Source organism: Xiphophorus maculatus, chromosome 7 (genome assembly GCF_002775205.1).
Source record: "Xiphophorus maculatus strain JP 163 A chromosome 7, X_maculatus-5.0-male, whole genome shotgun sequence".
In the NCBI taxonomy this organism is placed as follows: domain Eukaryota; kingdom Metazoa; phylum Chordata; class Actinopteri; order Cyprinodontiformes; family Poeciliidae; genus Xiphophorus; species Xiphophorus maculatus.
Window position 1 is genome coordinate 6,426,661 of NC_036449.1, and position 16,053 is coordinate 6,442,713.

General features: G+C 41.3%; 2 protein-coding genes across 7 annotated transcripts; both read left to right on the forward strand.

Annotated features, from left to right (window-relative positions):
• Window positions 1-313: 313 nt before the first annotated feature.
• Window positions 314-6,098, forward strand: LOC102218927 (gap junction beta-2 protein-like). Its single transcript, XM_023336361.1, has 2 exons — window positions 314-466; window positions 1,717-6,098. Exon 2 carries the CDS (start codon window positions 1,743-1,745, stop codon window positions 2,520-2,522), a length of 780 nt encoding a protein of 259 aa, XP_023192129.1. The 5' UTR covers window positions 314-466; window positions 1,717-1,742; the 3' UTR covers window positions 2,523-6,098.
• A 956-nt stretch (window positions 6,099-7,054) lies between these two features.
• LOC102218413 (gap junction alpha-3 protein-like) lies at window positions 7,055-15,088 on the forward strand. Of its 6 annotated transcripts, none has more exons than XM_023337652.1 (3): window positions 7,055-7,795; window positions 7,951-8,012; window positions 8,994-15,088. In XM_023337652.1, exon 3 carries the CDS (start codon window positions 9,029-9,031, stop codon window positions 10,427-10,429), a length of 1,401 nt encoding a protein of 466 aa, XP_023193420.1. In that variant the 5' UTR covers window positions 7,055-7,795; window positions 7,951-8,012; window positions 8,994-9,028; the 3' UTR covers window positions 10,430-15,088. The 6 variants fall into 6 exon arrangements, with proteins under 6 accessions (XP_023193420.1, XP_023193419.1, XP_023193422.1 ...); XM_023337651.1 differs by having other exon boundaries at window positions 7,055-7,423; XM_023337654.1 differs by having other exon boundaries at window positions 7,055-7,423; window positions 9,012-15,088.
• Window positions 15,089-16,053: the final 965 nt, after the last annotated feature.

Genomic DNA, 16,053 nt, shown 5'->3' on the forward strand with positions numbered 1-16,053 from the left:
AGTCATGGACGTTTGGGAAACCTGATGCCATTACCAGTAACACAAGCAAAAATATGCAATATTAAATATTGCAAAAGTGTCTAAAAGGGTTAGACAAAAGGATACAGCTGTATTTAATTTAATTAGCCTACAAATATTTTAACCCAGTTAAATAATTAGGAGGTGGAGCTGTGAACAGCCATGAATCTCTTGGGACCTCAGATGTTTCTGACCCCACGCTGAGCCTCGGCCTGGCCCCTCCCTGCCTCCCTCTCTGTCTACAGGAGGGAAAGGATTATGGAAAGCCTCCGCAGACTCAGGTGCGCCTCACTCTGCGCTGCGCAAAGACGCGACGGCGCTCGTCGGCAAACACTCTTCATTCTGCCGCGCCGCGCAGGACATTAGGACCAACTACTTCTCCTTCTTCATGGGAAAAACCTTCATCTCGATTTATAGGACAAACAGGGCAAAGTTACCTTACAGGAAGGTAAGTGTGGGGAACGAAGGTTGGATCTTTTTTTTTTTCATCTTTTTTCCCCCCATATTTTTAATTGTTTTGATCATTTTCAATCAACATCTCATCGATTGAGAAGTTAGTATTTGGTAGGATTTTGTTCTAAAATACGAAATAACGTTACAATACAAAGTAATACTAACCGTGAAAGTTAATGTAGATCTCGTTCAATACGCAATTAGTGTTCTTGTGTAATATTGTTTTTTTAACCATGTTTTAAGCCTTTTATTACTTCTGACTTAATAGAGTTGTACATAGTTAGGCTTTATTACAGACTCGCAGTTCAAATGACATAAATAAATTAATAATAGTAACAATAAAGGAGGTATGAGGACATAAAATACATAAAAAGATCCCTAATCTTTTAGGAGGCAGACCAATGTTTTCAAAAGTATAGACGTATGTCTTACTGCACCGTATAACGTTAGTCAACAATAGCATAATTAGGCTCGTTTAGTCTGAAAACAGGTTAATAAATATGATTAAAGAGCCAGACATAAACTGGTCCATGTGGGACTTTTTAACAAAAGTCTTAATGCGTCATTATAAGCCACTTTCGATATCTGAAGTCTTTAGTTTTAACTGCACCATATGTGTGTCAGTGCGGTACGATATGATGTAAACAAGCTCAGCTTATCTTTATCTGAACAATATCCAGATTTCCGAGCTAGCACATTAGCTTAAGTTCATAACATTTGAACCTGACGGTAAATGTCTTCATGGTCTGATAGACGGTCACGTGACCAAGATACTTGAGGTGGTAAGCTTTTATATTTTTGATAATAGTGCAATTTGTTCTTATAAATATAAAACAATATTGAAATAAAACGTATTTTTTTGAAATGAAGTGAATCTTTGTAAAGTCTTCTTTAGTGTTTAAATGGCACCATTGCCACTTTTACGTAACGACCTGCCCAGTTAACCCGGATGTCTCTACATTTCAGTCTTGAATGGTTGCTAAAGCTAACTGTTGTCAAAATGCTAGCTTGGCTTGTCATATAGAGACATTACTTCTCTGAAGTTGTGATAGTTTGACTTTAAAATGCACCATTCCTACATGTCCAAAAGTCCGTTTAAGGCCGTCTTGTTTTTCACGTGATGATGATGATGGCGGTGGTTTTTGTACACAGTGGTCAGAGACATCAGGACAGGTGGAGTTTTCTGAGTGAGCTCAGTACGCCAGCAAGGTTTACTCAGCCGATACCTTCTTTTGACCCCTACAGGAGCTTCCACGGACCACGACACCGCAATGAGTTGGGGGGCACTCTACGCCCAGCTGGGCGGCGTCAACAAACACTCCACCAGCCTCGGGAAGATCTGGCTCTCCGTCCTCTTCATCTTCCGCATCACCATCCTGGTCCTGGCCGCCGAGAGCGTTTGGGGCGACGAGCAGTCAGACTTCACGTGCAACACGCAGCAGCCCGGTTGCAAGAACGTGTGCTACGACCACTTCTTCCCCGTGTCGCACATCCGCATGTGGTGCCTGCAGCTCATCTTCGTCTCCACGCCGGCCCTGCTCGTCGCCATGCACGTCGCGTACAGGAAGCGCGGCGACAAGAGGACCATTCTGGCCTCCAACCGCACCGAAAACTCCGACCTGGAGACCCTGAAAAAAAGGCGTCTGCCCATCACGGGCCCTCTTTGGTGGACCTACACCTGCAGCCTGTTCTTCCGCCTCATCTTTGAGGGCGGCTTCATGTACGCGCTGTACTTCGTCTACGACGGCTTCCGGATGCCCCGGCTCGTGAAGTGTGAGCAGTGGCCCTGCCCCAACAAGGTGGACTGCTTCATCTCCCGACCGACGGAGAAGACGGTCTTCACCATCTTCATGGTGGCCTCTTCGGCCACCTGCATGGTGCTGAACGTGGCCGAGCTGTTCTACCTCATCGTCAAGGCACTCCTGAGGTGCATGGACCGGTCGAGCAAGAGGAAACACCCCTACACGGAGAGCGTGTCGAGGGACAACAAGAAGAACGAGAGGCTGTTGTCGTCCTCCACGGATTCGTCCAGCAACAAGACCGTGTGCTGAAGAGCGACGAGAGGGATGGACTCTAGATCCATCTGTGGACCTCCATTAGAGCCGTCTAGTGGGATACAGTCTGTATTCCTGTGGGAAAGTTTTAGTTCTGCGTCTTAACCTGCAGCAGAACTCGTGTCGACCCGAGGGAGTTGGACCTCGGCGGTATTTTTTGTACTTTTTTTCACGCGTGACCTTACATTTTCCACTCATGCACTGTAGTGCTGTTCACAGCTGAGTATTTTTCTTTTTTTAGTTTAGTTTGAGTTCTACCTAGCCACGTACCTAGTAACAATCAAAGCAGTTTAACAAATATTAGTTTGCAATTTTTAAAAATTGCTTTAAAGCCAGAAGGACTTCTTGCTGTAATCTCAATATTTGACTAGATATCAAATGTGCAATAACAATGTTTTGGGTAGAGAATATTTTGCCAAGAATCCCGATAGATTAAGAACCAGCACGAAGCTGCTTATAAGAAGTAAAATAATAATTTGTTCTCATGGAAAACCCCAGCAGATTGCAAAATACCAAGTGATACCTTGATTATTATTATTATTATTATTATTATTATTATTATTATTATTATTATTATTATTATTATTATTACACTAGAGAGATATGTGTTTGACTTCTGGTTGAAGCCTGAAGCTGTAACAAAAGTTTAAAGGCGCTATTGCTACGGAGGAGAATGAGCCTACACTGACATCTAGTGGTGAACAATGAGAAGAGGCGAGAATTAATTAAAGGGATTTCTACTTTTCACGGCTATTGATCAAAGGCGGATTGGTTAAAAATGTAGCTGCGTTGACTAAATCGTCTTTTCACGTTTACGTTTTTGTGTGTAAGAATTTAACTGAGAAGAAATCAGGCGTTTCACTTTATTAGGACACTAAAATCAATCAAATGTTGTTGTTTTTTGTTGTTGTTTCTTTTGTGACCGAAATACAAGACAAAATCAGACAGCATTTCCCTTTTTTAAAATATGAAATATCAAAAAAAAAAAAAAAAAGGTGCAATAATATAAAGAGCATTTGAACAGATTCAGGAAGAAAGCTGCCTATCAGTCTGGTGTTCAATCAAATGTTAATAGTGAAGGTGTGAAAAAATGAATCCTGGACAGAGAAAAGGGACGATGAGCTCCAGATACAGAGTAGAGCTGTCATGTTTCTAGTTAAATCAACCAAATTCATCTTTTAGTTTTTGCCTGATTATAATGTTCTTAAACCAATAGATTTTTATCTTTTTTTTTTTTTTGCGTCTTACAAAACAATTCATACCACTTGAACTTCTCACGTCTTGTCATACAACCACAAACATCAATGTATTTTTATTGGACTTTTATACCAAACAGGTGTATACATTTTGTGATTGTGAACATCAGTTTTCATGTCTTTCCCTAAATTGTTATTTAGTTTTCGTGGACTTTGACTGGGCCTTTTTAAACACATGAAAATGTGTGCTTCTTAAATGAGATTGCGCCGTAGTCTCGAGTCTTTCGATGGCCTCTAATTGATTTCCTCCCACTATTACCCATCAGCCAGCTGTCCTAAACCCACAGCATGATACTACCACCACCATGCTTCACAACTAAGCGGTTTGTGGTTGTAATGTGACAAATTGTGTGAGAATTTAAGCAACGTGAATACTTTTGCAAAGTTTGCACAGATGAACAGTGTTTTCAGAAATATGTACAGTTAAATGCTAAATTACCCATAACCCTGGTAGATTTAGGTTTAAAATAATCTGATCATTTTTACAAATATGATTCCACTGACTTGAAGTCATTTTAATGTTTGGGGACCTTGAGATTAGGGTGACGGTAAGGAGGACATCCAAACTCGAAGACTTGGAGCTTATCGAAGATCGAGCAACAAAACAGTTCTGGGAACATGCAAAAAGTTGGCCAGCGATGAAATACTTTTCCATTGATCCACTGAGATTATTTTAAAGAAATACAACTAAAAGACTGCTTTTTCAAAAACCGATCCTCCTTATACATTGTTGCATTATCTTTTGTGTCATTTCTTGACACAAACAAACGTCTTGGATGAATGGAAACGATTTGAAATCTAAATCTTCCAGGAGTATGAATTATTTTGATGGGTGTCACTTTGACCGGCGGAGGCTCTGCATTCAGGAAGGAGGCAAGGCAACAAAATGCAGTCGAGGTAGATTTATTTAGAGCTGCAGGTCACAGTTACACTGGCACCCCTTTTTTTTTTTTTTACAGTGAGACAAAGAAGCTGGCTTTTATACTTTGGGCGATTCCAACACTCATACCAGGTAAAGGGGGCGACAAAACAAAACAAGAAATAATTATTTACACAAACCTAACACAAAACTAAATTGTACCAATAAATATTTACATGCATGCAAATTATTAGAACTAAACTAATTTAAAGTCAATCCAAGATTAAATGTAACTTAATATAACTCTTCAGAGCATTACCCCTCTTAATTGAAAACGGTACGCTCCAGGAGCTTTTTAACAGCACCTGGAGCTCCCTTTGCTGCTCCACCCTGCCGAGGAGACACACCCTGAAAGGTAGGACTCAAACAATTGGCCTCAAATTGAAACAAACTGACATTTCCCCACATTCCCCCTGTCCAGGAAGGATGGCCAGTCCCTCTGCCTGAAAGAATGTTTAAATAAACGTCAATGTAACTGAAATAAAGAACTGAAACAAAAAGCATTTGTTCTGTAAATAAATATAATATCAATAATCATTTATTAGGAATGGAGCCCCTGGTCTCCATCACAATGGGCTGAGCTGTATCTGACATTCAAACTAAATAGAGAATCAAATAAGCGTCTATCATGCGTGTAGCTATGTATAAATATGAGTTTTGGCTCTTTGTAATGTTTGGTTTGCCTAAATTCAAAGCTTTTCTTTACAAATGCAGATGTTGCCAACTGGTTCCGTGGATCCATTTATCGCTTTTGTCCATTCTTCTTGTCTTCACGTCATGTGGGTACCGTGGGTACTAAATGTATCAGCCTTATTTTAGCCGGCGCTCTGATCACAGCTCGGCCTCCCAATTAAGACAAATCTCAAACCCAAACAGGTCTTCGTCGTCCCTCCGTCCAGGAATAGACGTCACGGATTAGTCGCATCTGTCTGTCGAAACGGGCACCCGGCTGGAGACTCTATGGTTGCGCAATGACCGCTAAGTGAGATGCGCCGGCGCCAATTAGACGTGTAAATTCCTCTGTTATAGAAAGTGACGCTCGGCGTGGTTTGGTTGTGTAACAGCTCTGGCTGATGCTGTTGTTTGGAGTTTGCACAGTGTTGCACTCTGGGGATTTTAGAGTTGTTAAAAAAAATAAAAGAATTGTAAACCCACTCTTAGCTTTGACTTCCTGGTGTAAAAATGTTTTTTCCGTCACTGCAGACTTTAAAACTGACTTTGCTTCCACAGTAATGTAATAGTTGGATACTAACAGCTATGCAACGCTAGCAGAGAGAAATGAACCAATGAGATGCTTCGGATTGTGATTTTTGTATGAGATGTCTTGTACCCTTGCACTTTGATCCTTCGACTTGTTTTTTCTTTTGAGAAATTTTTCATAAATTAGTGAAAACACAACTGCTCGACTCTTCTCTTTTTTTCTTCTTTTGCTCATTTGTTTGGTGTTGGAGAAGATCAGATAGTATCATTTCAAGGTATTAAGTTTTATGAAAAAAGGAAGTTGAGGGTCAAGCATTAGTTCGAGGGTCCATCATGACCTCTACCTGTGTGGTTCGTTGTTTATGTATTCATTTTTGTAGTGGAGAATACGCTCTTTCATTACACAAGGTGTTCTGAAATCCGTGGTTGGGGGTCACACTTTGACTAAATGCTACATGGCAATGTTTATCTTTATGGTTCATAATAGGTTCATAATAGGAGTGCGCCGAAACATTGGCTCAGATGTTTTTTTTAAATTATTTTTGGGAGATTTACTGATACACGAGAAACCGATCTTCTCCGCCGACGCAAAGATGTCTACCTTTGCATAAGTCTGAAAATCAGCCACTGTTCCCTTTTGCTCTTCCATGATAGAGGAATTCCTGACAGGTCATGTCAAATGTTTTCAGACAAAAAAAGAAAGAAAGAAAGACAGAAAAAAAATCGGCATCTGTCAAAGTTGGAATTGGCAGGCGATCGGCCAGAAAACTGCAATCGGTGCATCCCTTGTTGTTATGTTAGTTTTTAAATGCAACTTTTTAATTACAAGATATTAATATCTTGAGGTCAAGCAAGATCACGACATGTATCTCTGTATTCATCTTATTATTGCAGTAATCCCAAAGCAGTTTTTTTCTTTAAAAAAAAAATTGTTTTATTTTTGTTTTTATTTATTTATTTATTTTTTATTATTAAAAATAATTAAAAAAAAAAATTATTTAATTTTTTGCCCGCAGAGTTATTTTTGGGTGGAGGGTTGGGGGTGAGGGGGGGGGGGGGGGGGGGTATGTTGACACGGGGCGTGGTGTGAGACGGGACAGGCTGATGACTCCGTGGATTCACTCATGCATGGTCACACAGTGTGACAGCCCAGACATGGGTGGAAAAGGGTCCCAGCTCCGTTTAACCGAGCAACATCTGCGTCTCCAGGCCGACGCTCCATAAACTGACAACAAACAGAGGGCAACTTTTTCTTCTTATTATTATATTACTGTTACGAGAATACGATAAACTACTTACAGCCCCAGGACAGACCAGGGAGCTGGAAAAGTTAGTCCGTCAGTGTTTGTTTTTTTTTTTTCTTTTTGCGGCAACATTTAAAACAAAAAAAGAGCTGATGAAATTATCAGAGAAGTGAGACTTCGGGGAGCCGCTCAGCAGGAGGTCTCGACGCTTTTCCGACCATGCCACCGCTGACGGGCTGGTGGATTTCATCTTCCTGTGTCACTTTGACATCTTCAAAGGTATGACGGACAAACGAGACCAAACTTTCCCTCCCTCTGGTCGTCAGGAGGGAGTTAATGAAGAAATCTGAAGGTAATTAAGACCAGCTCCGGGGTTTTACTGAACAACTGAGGGACAAAAAGGCCTGACAAAGCTTGTGGCGCTTAAAGGGAGTCTGGGCACTCTGGCACACTCTGCATTGTGAGTCTGGCACGTATGCCTTTGTATTTGAACCTGACTCTGTTCGGCTGGTGGGCCTTAAATGCCGCTAAACTTTGCTGAATTTGAGGTTTTGCCAGTGAAAAGTTACCGCAAAGTGGAAAGGAAAACTTCCTGACCCAGTGAGGGTAACCTCTGTGGGATTCCTTTATGTCTTGCAAAGTTTACAGCAGGTAACAAGCAGAGTGTCTTCAGTGATCATCCGTTTCCTGTTTCTTGATGTTGTTTTGTACTTAAGTGTTCAACTGCAGTGTGAGTCCAGCGTTTTATTGCAAAGACTCGAAAGGCCTCAGTAATTTGATGTCCGACGACTGCTTTTCTCTTCTAGGTGTCAAACGGGTTGTGAACCTTAGTCGATGGATTTGTCACCTTTAATTCAAGAGGTTTTCAGTAAGTGTTTTCTCTAAAATTTAGTTTTGATTCAAATTTTTTGCCATTTTCTCAATTTATTACATGTTCATTTCAAACTGCTGGCAAAAATACCGGTTGAAATACACAGTTTTAAAAGCCACTGGAAATAGTTGATTTAAGATTTCAGACAATGATTGAGATAGTTGTAGGCCGTTGAAACCGAATCGATTAAAACCGACTCTTTACGCTGGCTTCTATTTATTTACCAGAAAAATCTGAATTCATCAATTTTGGCCCTAGAAAATAGTAACAGGAGATCATTTGAACATTTTCACGACGCGTCAAACTAAAATGCTATTTAAGATATATTTACATGTTGAGCCTATTTTAAATTTCTATTTTGAGTTTTAATAACATGTTAGATCTTAGTGCTTAATATTCTTATGTCAAAAATACAGTAACAGATTTTTAAAATATGGTTCAGGCAGATTTTGTGTGTGTGTTACACCAGACAGAGACTGGGGCGAGGGGAGGGAGGGATGTGTAAATGTGTGTATGGCGTGTATTTGTGTGTGTGTGTGTGTGTGTGTGTGTGTGTGCACGTTGTGGCATCCCAGAGCCCCATCTCTGCTAAATGCTGTTTTCGAACATAATAATGTCGATCTCAGCACATGCCTGCTGGGCAGCGGAGCGAGCAGGTGGGAGACAGAGACAGGGCCTGACACAGACACAGAGAGAAAAGCCAATGAACTGGGCTTCAATCACACAGGTGGATTTTACAGTATACCAGCATCTGTATTGAAAGGCTGCAGCTTTGTGTTCAGATCCTCTTCTGATAGGTATTCAGTGGTATAGACGGTTTTATGCCAACAGTTGTTGTATGTGTCTATGTACAGTGTCTCAGTTCAGGGTAAGAGCCTTCGTCCCTTGAAGCTGTTTCAAGAGTCATTGGTCGTTTGTTTCTCTTGACATAATCTCTTCCTCTGTCCTCTTTTTTTTTTTATTTTTACTCCACCCCAGCCTGTACTTTCTCCGTAGGCTAGAAACGTGGAAGCATGGGCGACTGGAGCTTTCTGGGGCGGCTGCTGGAGAATGCTCAGGAGCACTCAACAGTCATCGGCAAAGTCTGGCTGACCGTCCTCTTCATCTTCAGGATCCTGGTGCTCGGCACCGCGGCCGAAGAGGTCTGGGGCGACGAGCAGTCCGACTTCACCTGCAACACCCAGCAGCCCGGCTGCGAGAACGTCTGCTACGACGAGGCCTTCCCCATCTCGCACATCCGCTTCTGGGTGCTGCAGATCATCTTCGTGTCCACGCCGACCCTCATCTACCTGGGCCACGTGCTGCACATCGTCCGCATGGAGGAGAAGCGGAAGGAGAAGGAGGAGGAGATGCGCAAAGCGAACAGGTTCCAAGAGGAGAAGGAACTCCTTTACAGAAACGGCGGCGACTCTGGAGGCGGCGGGAAGAAGGAGAAGCCGCCCATCAGAGACGAGCACGGCAAAATCCGCATCAGAGGTGCGCTGCTGCGCACCTACGTGTTCAATATTATTTTCAAGACCCTGTTTGAAGTGGGTTTCATTTTGGGCCAGTATTTCCTGTATGGCTTCCAGTTGAGGCCCCTGTACAAATGCGCACGTTGGCCGTGCCCCAACACTGTTGACTGCTTCATATCAAGGCCCACTGAAAAGACCATTTTTATTATATTTATGCTTGTGGTGGCTTGCGTGTCTCTTTTGCTGAATTTGTTAGAGATCTATCACCTCGGATGGAAGAAACTCAAGCAGGGCATGACGAATGAGTTCGTCCCTGACAGCGAGTCGCTGCAGCGCACCGACGCTGAAGAGCCTCAGTGTTTGGCCTCAGTCTCCAGAACTGTCCCATCCAGCCTCAGCTACCCTCCCAACTACATAGATGTGACGGCAGGCAGCGGGGCGTTCTTGCCACCTGTAAAGCCGGCGGCAATGGCTTCAGCAGCGGAGTTCAAGATGGGTGACCTTCAGCAGGAAGAGTCCCTTCGCCAGTCTTCTTCCCCTTCTCAGTACTACATCAGCAACAACCACAGACTGGCCACGCAGCAGAACTGGGCCAACTTGGCCACCGAGCAGCAGACTCGGGAGATGGGTTCCCCGTCGCCATCCTCGTCTTCTTCTGCCAACAATGAGAACGAACAGCAGCAGATGCCGGCTGGTGCTGCGCTGCTTCTTCCCAGCAACAACACCAACAGCAATGCCAACACCACCAACAACGCCGCCTCAGACAGCACTGGCGGCAGCAGCCCAGCCACCGACAGAGGCGGCGGAGGAGGCGACAACACGCAGGAGGAGGTCCACCGCACCATCACGACGGTGGAGATGCACGAGCCTCCGCACATGGCCAGTACAGACCCTCGGCGGCTCAGCCGGGCGAGCAAGAGCAGCAACGTCAGGGCCAGGCCAAGCGACCTGGCTGTCTAGAAGCGCTTTGGCCCTTTAGGGTCCCCCCACCCCTCCAACAGCACCTCCGGCTTCCTTCTACCACGCCCTCCAACACTGATTGTTAAACACGCAAGGAAAGCACTACATTCTTGCTTTAGGTAGGAACCAGATCTAAGAAAAATACAAAAAGACAAAGTAACAAGAGGCAGGAAAGCAAATCAGCATAAAATGTAGCTGCTAGTATGGAATCACTTCCCCAGACAGAAGGGTCCGACTTCACCCGTCGCTCCCTAGCCCCACCAATCTAAGTCCTTTTCTGGCTTTCATATATTTGATCCCATGGCCTAACGCAAACTAAATTTACTAGTCATTAGCTATAACAGACAGGTTTTCATTTGTAAGTGCGACAGCTGCCACCACGTGAGAACCGGGAAGGGTTTCGGACTCTGGGGATTCAGGGTGGTGTTGAGAGTCTTGGGTCAAATACTATCGTCTCCAGCTGTAGCCTTTTAGTGCAATCGGTGAATTGTAGAGCTGCTTATGTAAGGTTTGTTAAGACTGTGCACAAAAAGTATGATCACACCTTTTAACAAAAAGCAGAAGGTAAAATTCTATGTTGTTAAAGGCACATTTTAGAAATGTGGTTTGGTGGAAGACTTAGTGGTGCTTCACTCTTATTTGTTGGTGCAAACTGACATATTTTCCTAATGTCTGTGTGAAGATGATGAGATTCTTACGTTAAATAACGCTATGTCCACGTCATCTGAAGCTGGTTATTAGCTTGGCTATCTGTTCAGGTAGCAAGCCTATCCGGTCAGCCGCTTCAGACATGCCACTTGTTGTCGTTTTAGAACAGAACTGCCTTCATAAGAGGGATTGCTGGTGCTGATTTCAGTTTCCAATACCATCATACTTTTCTGTAAGTGAGGGAAACGTGTAGTGGCTTTGTCTTGGCCAGCTGCCCAGCAGTGCGCAGCAACAAGTGGGAGAGAAAGCACCGGTCACTTTGGCACTTTCTCTGAGATTTCATTAAGATGGTTTAAATAGTAGGAGTGGTATAAGAGAACATTTTAGTGCTTTAGAAAACTTAAAAACCCTGGTTTTCTTTGATACGGCCTAATAGTGAATGAAAATTTGCATTTCAGCTGCAGGAAGCAAAATGTCAGTGCTCTATGTTATGTTATTGCAATTTATATTAGCTTTTTTTTTTTTCTTCTCCGAAGAGTTTTTACGGCGCTAGTGGCTCGTATTTTTTCTACAGTAGGCTGACAGGGAAGGAGAAGGGGGAAGACATGCGGCAAAGGTCGTCGGGACCAGGAGTTGAACCCGTGACGTCCGTGTCGAGGACTAAGGCCTCCAAACGTGGGGCGTGCTAACCCCCTGCGCCACCACAGCATGCCCCCATGTTAGCTTACTTATTGTTCAGTATGAGGGTTTACTAAAGACTCTGAATCAATGTCACATTAAAAGGTTGTAGATGTTTTTTTTTAACAAGATGTGACAACATAATTGTTTTCAAGACAGATTATTGCAAAAAGTGTAGTCCTACAACTCACCGATGTACTGGCAAACTAACTTTGTTTTACCCTAAATCCACTATGTATCTCTTTTGCCAATGTTTTAAAAATTTAACAGTCAGGATGAAGGAAAAATAATTTTAAAAAACAATGCAGGTCAAAATTAACCAAGTGATTCCTATAGTTGACCTTGTCCTCTCAGAGAAAATGGTTACCTGACTCTGCTTTCAGTCAACATAAGTAAAAATATATTGCACAAAGTTATTGCATGCCAAAAACTTTAAAAATATAATCCAAAAATACACCAGGCAACATGATATTCAAAATATAGCATCCCAGAGGGTTTTGGTTAAGGATTTGTAACAAGTATTTTGTAGTTATTTGGGTGGGTTATTTCTTTCCCCAATATACCCACAACTACCTTTTTAATCACACCTGAACAACAATAGCAACCTTGGAAGCTCCATTATTTTTTTATTGTTACACACTTCATGTGCTTCTTTATTAGTTTTATTCTGAAAAGTGCTATTTTTTTAAGAAACTGAATTGACTTTTACTCACATACCCCATCCCTGTAGTAGTCAGTTTTTGACTGAGCAGCAACTCAGATTAAAAAGAAAAAACAAAAACAGCTGTTGTGCGTTTTTGAAACGCTGTTGTGCAGTACCCCCCACTAATGCTTTTTATTTCTCTTGTGCTCGTCGCGATACTTGGACACCTTCAGAGAACCTGAGATGTTAACTCATCAACCGCCACGCACTTCTGTGTATGTGGTGTGTCACTGTCTTGTTTGGTTGCTCACGCCGCAAGCATTTTCAAAATGCCGTTTCACTTTACATTAACCTTAATCTACGGTATATTGTCACAAGCCCCTCACCGGCGCACCTGAGTGAAAAACCTGATCTGTACTTGACATGTTACTGAGCATAACAGCACAATGAAGAATTAGAGGGACAGTTAAGGATTTAAAAGTGAAGTTCTGCTAAAGGTTTTTTTTAGCAGTTAATATCTTACTTGCAATAGATACGTATCAAGAGATTCTTATTAGTATAAATCCACATTAGCTAGCCCTGGAGACAGAAGCTAGTAGCGTCAGCATCTGAGACTGAAGCTAGCTAGACTGAAGCTAGCAGCTGGTGAAGTTCTGCTAACGGTATATAAGCAGTTAACTTACTTGCAATAGATAAGTCTCAAGGCATCTTCATCAGTATAAATTCACATTACCAAGCTCTGGAGACAGAAGCTACTAGCTAGCTTCTTCCTCAGTGGCAGAAGCTAGTAGCTAGCTTCAGCATCTGAGACTGAAGCTAGCAGCTAGCTAATTCAAAAAGAACAAATCCCCAGTATTCTGCCATTTTAAAAATCCTCATATCTCGAAATGGTATTCTTTGAGATTTCATAAACATCTCAAAGTTTAGGATTTTAAAGTGAAGTTCTCCTAAAGGTATATAAGCAGTTAATAACTTACTTTTAACAGATAAGCCTCAAGGCATCTTCATTAGTATAAATCCACAGTAACTAGCCCTAGAGACAAGCTAGTAGCTAGCGTCAGCCTCAGTGGCAGAAGCTAGGCTGAACTAACAACTAGCTAATCCAAAAAGACCAAATCCCCAATCTTCTACCGTCTTAAAAATGCTCCAATCTCGAAATGCCGTAACAGTTTATGTAAATGCTATTTTAGCAACCTTAAAACGGTTCCTATTAGTAATCAATGGCTATTTAAACTGCTGATTTTTTTTTACACCTGAAATGGAGGTCAGAGTTGACACACCACCAGTGGCGTTCCAATGTGAGATGTGTACAGCGAACTAAGCACAGTTTCATAGTTAAATGTAAATAATATAAAAGTAAAGCACTATAAAAAGGAAAAACACTGGCTTAAACTGCAACAAACACCTGAGATATTCCAGGATTAATACATATTTTGAACATGAAGATAATTGGTGGCGCACTGCCTTCGACTTCCATTTCATATGTTGATATTGCAAGACGTGAAAATGATTTAACTCTTCATAAAACAGTGTTTACATAAACCACTGACATTTTTGATGTCAGAGTTATTTTAATACAATGGACATATAATTTGGTCTTGTCCCATATTAGACTAGACATGATGTTCAACCTTCAGGACCAACTCATGAGGACTTACTAAATGAAGAGACTAAGTGGGTTATCTGCTGCTGTGGTTAGTCATGTAACAGAACTTCACTTCAAAAATATGAAACTCCTTCCTTTAATACTATTTTATGTAGGCAGTATTTCACATGTCGTCTGCACAGCCAGCAGCTGCAGTGAGGGACAGGAGTAGGAACAGGGTGAAGGAGGACATTTTTCAGCAAAGTAGAGACGCTACAAAATCATGTTACTGTATAGTCCAAGCATAGTATACCTTATTTATAGGTATAAGGATAGGTATAAAACTATGCAAGGATAAAACACAAAGCTAAAACAATCTTTGTAACTTCAATTTAAAAAAAAAAGCACCAGAAAGACTCGCTTTTTTGCTATTATTATTATTTATGATTTTTAATGTTTACATTTTAGAAGTCGGTACTTGCACATTTAGGAAGTAAAGGTGCTCCTCTACAGTAACAGAGCTAACAGTATTAAGAGGCGGAGAGATGTAATGTGACGCAAGACTGCTAATGACAAGGTGAAAAGTCTTAAAAACCACAACTGTTCACAGACATAGGAATACTACCAAAAGGCTCATTCGTCTCACGCACTGATAGCAAAGTGTCCGGACATTGAAAAAGGAGAGAAAAACAAAAACAGCTGGAATATTTTTGTGTTTGTTTAGTTAATGTGTTCCCACAAACCTGCTGGGACTCCGGTCAGACGTCACATATCAAGACAGCCCTGCCCGTTCAGAGAGAACGGGTAGCTGGCCCTTCCCCAATCCCGCAACCCTGACAGGATGTTGGGTTCAAAGAGCGTTGTCCCCGTGACTACTTGAAACTCTCTTTCCACTAACAGTATTTTTTCATTTATTTTTTTCATGCGGAGCATGATGTCTCTGGCCCATCAGGGAGAAGGAACCATCTCACGACGCTCACAGCTGCAATCTGTTTTCAAACGCCGTCTTAAAACAAGAGAAGTGCCTTGTGTATGAATGATGCTATTTGTAAAGACAAGTTGATGTAAATGTTAATTTACCTCAAGTGTTTACAAAAAACTGTTACTAAATAAACATTTTTGTACTATACATGCCGTTCTGGCTTTGTCTTTTGCTTTACGCAATGAATGAAATTCATCATTCGCAGAAACACGAAGCTGTGGAAGTGACTCAAGTTTGAAATCTAAATAATAACTAGTATTCCAGAGTACCGTTTGATCTACATTGACAAAAAAAAGATTTGAATAAATCAAACAGATGATATGTAAGGTAGGATAGGAGATGAAGCACCTAACACTGCTGCCTCTTGGTGGGAACTTTTGTTGGAACATTTCCTTTGGTAGTTTTTGTTGGGTTTCCTGTTCCTGTCCTGGTTTCCTCCTGCAGCAGAAAAACATGTAACTTGGGTTAAAGGGAAAAAATAAAGTGAAAAAATCTGTGAGTACAACTGTTCACAGTGATCTGGTCCAATCAGCCCAAATTAAACCCCAAATTTCAAACAATTACCGGTACTGTAATGAAGTCCTGTTCAGTTTTCATTGCAGTCAACATGCATCTCACCTGAATTTAATTATTTAGGAAGAACAAAGGTGATTGTGTGTTATTATTATTATTATTATTATTTTATTTTCAGATATGTGAAACCTCAGAACTTAAACACAATAAACTTCAATTAATAACTTTTTAAAAACAACAACCATAAGTCTAAGGTGCTACAATATTTTATCTGTTACAAAAAAGTAATGTTGACGTTTTTGTGTTTTTTACAGGATAGGCTTTTGTTTTTTACATATTGACCCATTCAATAAGTTAGAATATTTAAACCCCAAATTTAAATACCAATCTATGTCAGTAATTAGGCCAGTCAAAATAAACAATAAATCAATTAATTTCATGATAAATTAAAAGAAAACTCAATAATTTTCATTTGCTTGATTTATTGCTTTCCTCTTTTTTCTCTCTTTCTACCAAAAACTGAATGATAAAAGTCTTCAGTCTGGTGCTTTGAGCACAACTATCCTTTTTTTTAA

Bases quoted from the DNA above. Each gene is read 5' to 3' on its own strand.
- LOC102218413 (XM_023337650.1), top strand. From the start codon at position 9,029: ATGGGCGACTGGAGCTTTCTGGGGCGGCTGCTGGAGAATGCTCAGGAG.
- LOC102218927 (XM_023336361.1), top strand. From the start codon at position 1,743: ATGAGTTGGGGGGCACTCTACGCCCAGCTGGGCGGCGTCAACAAACAC.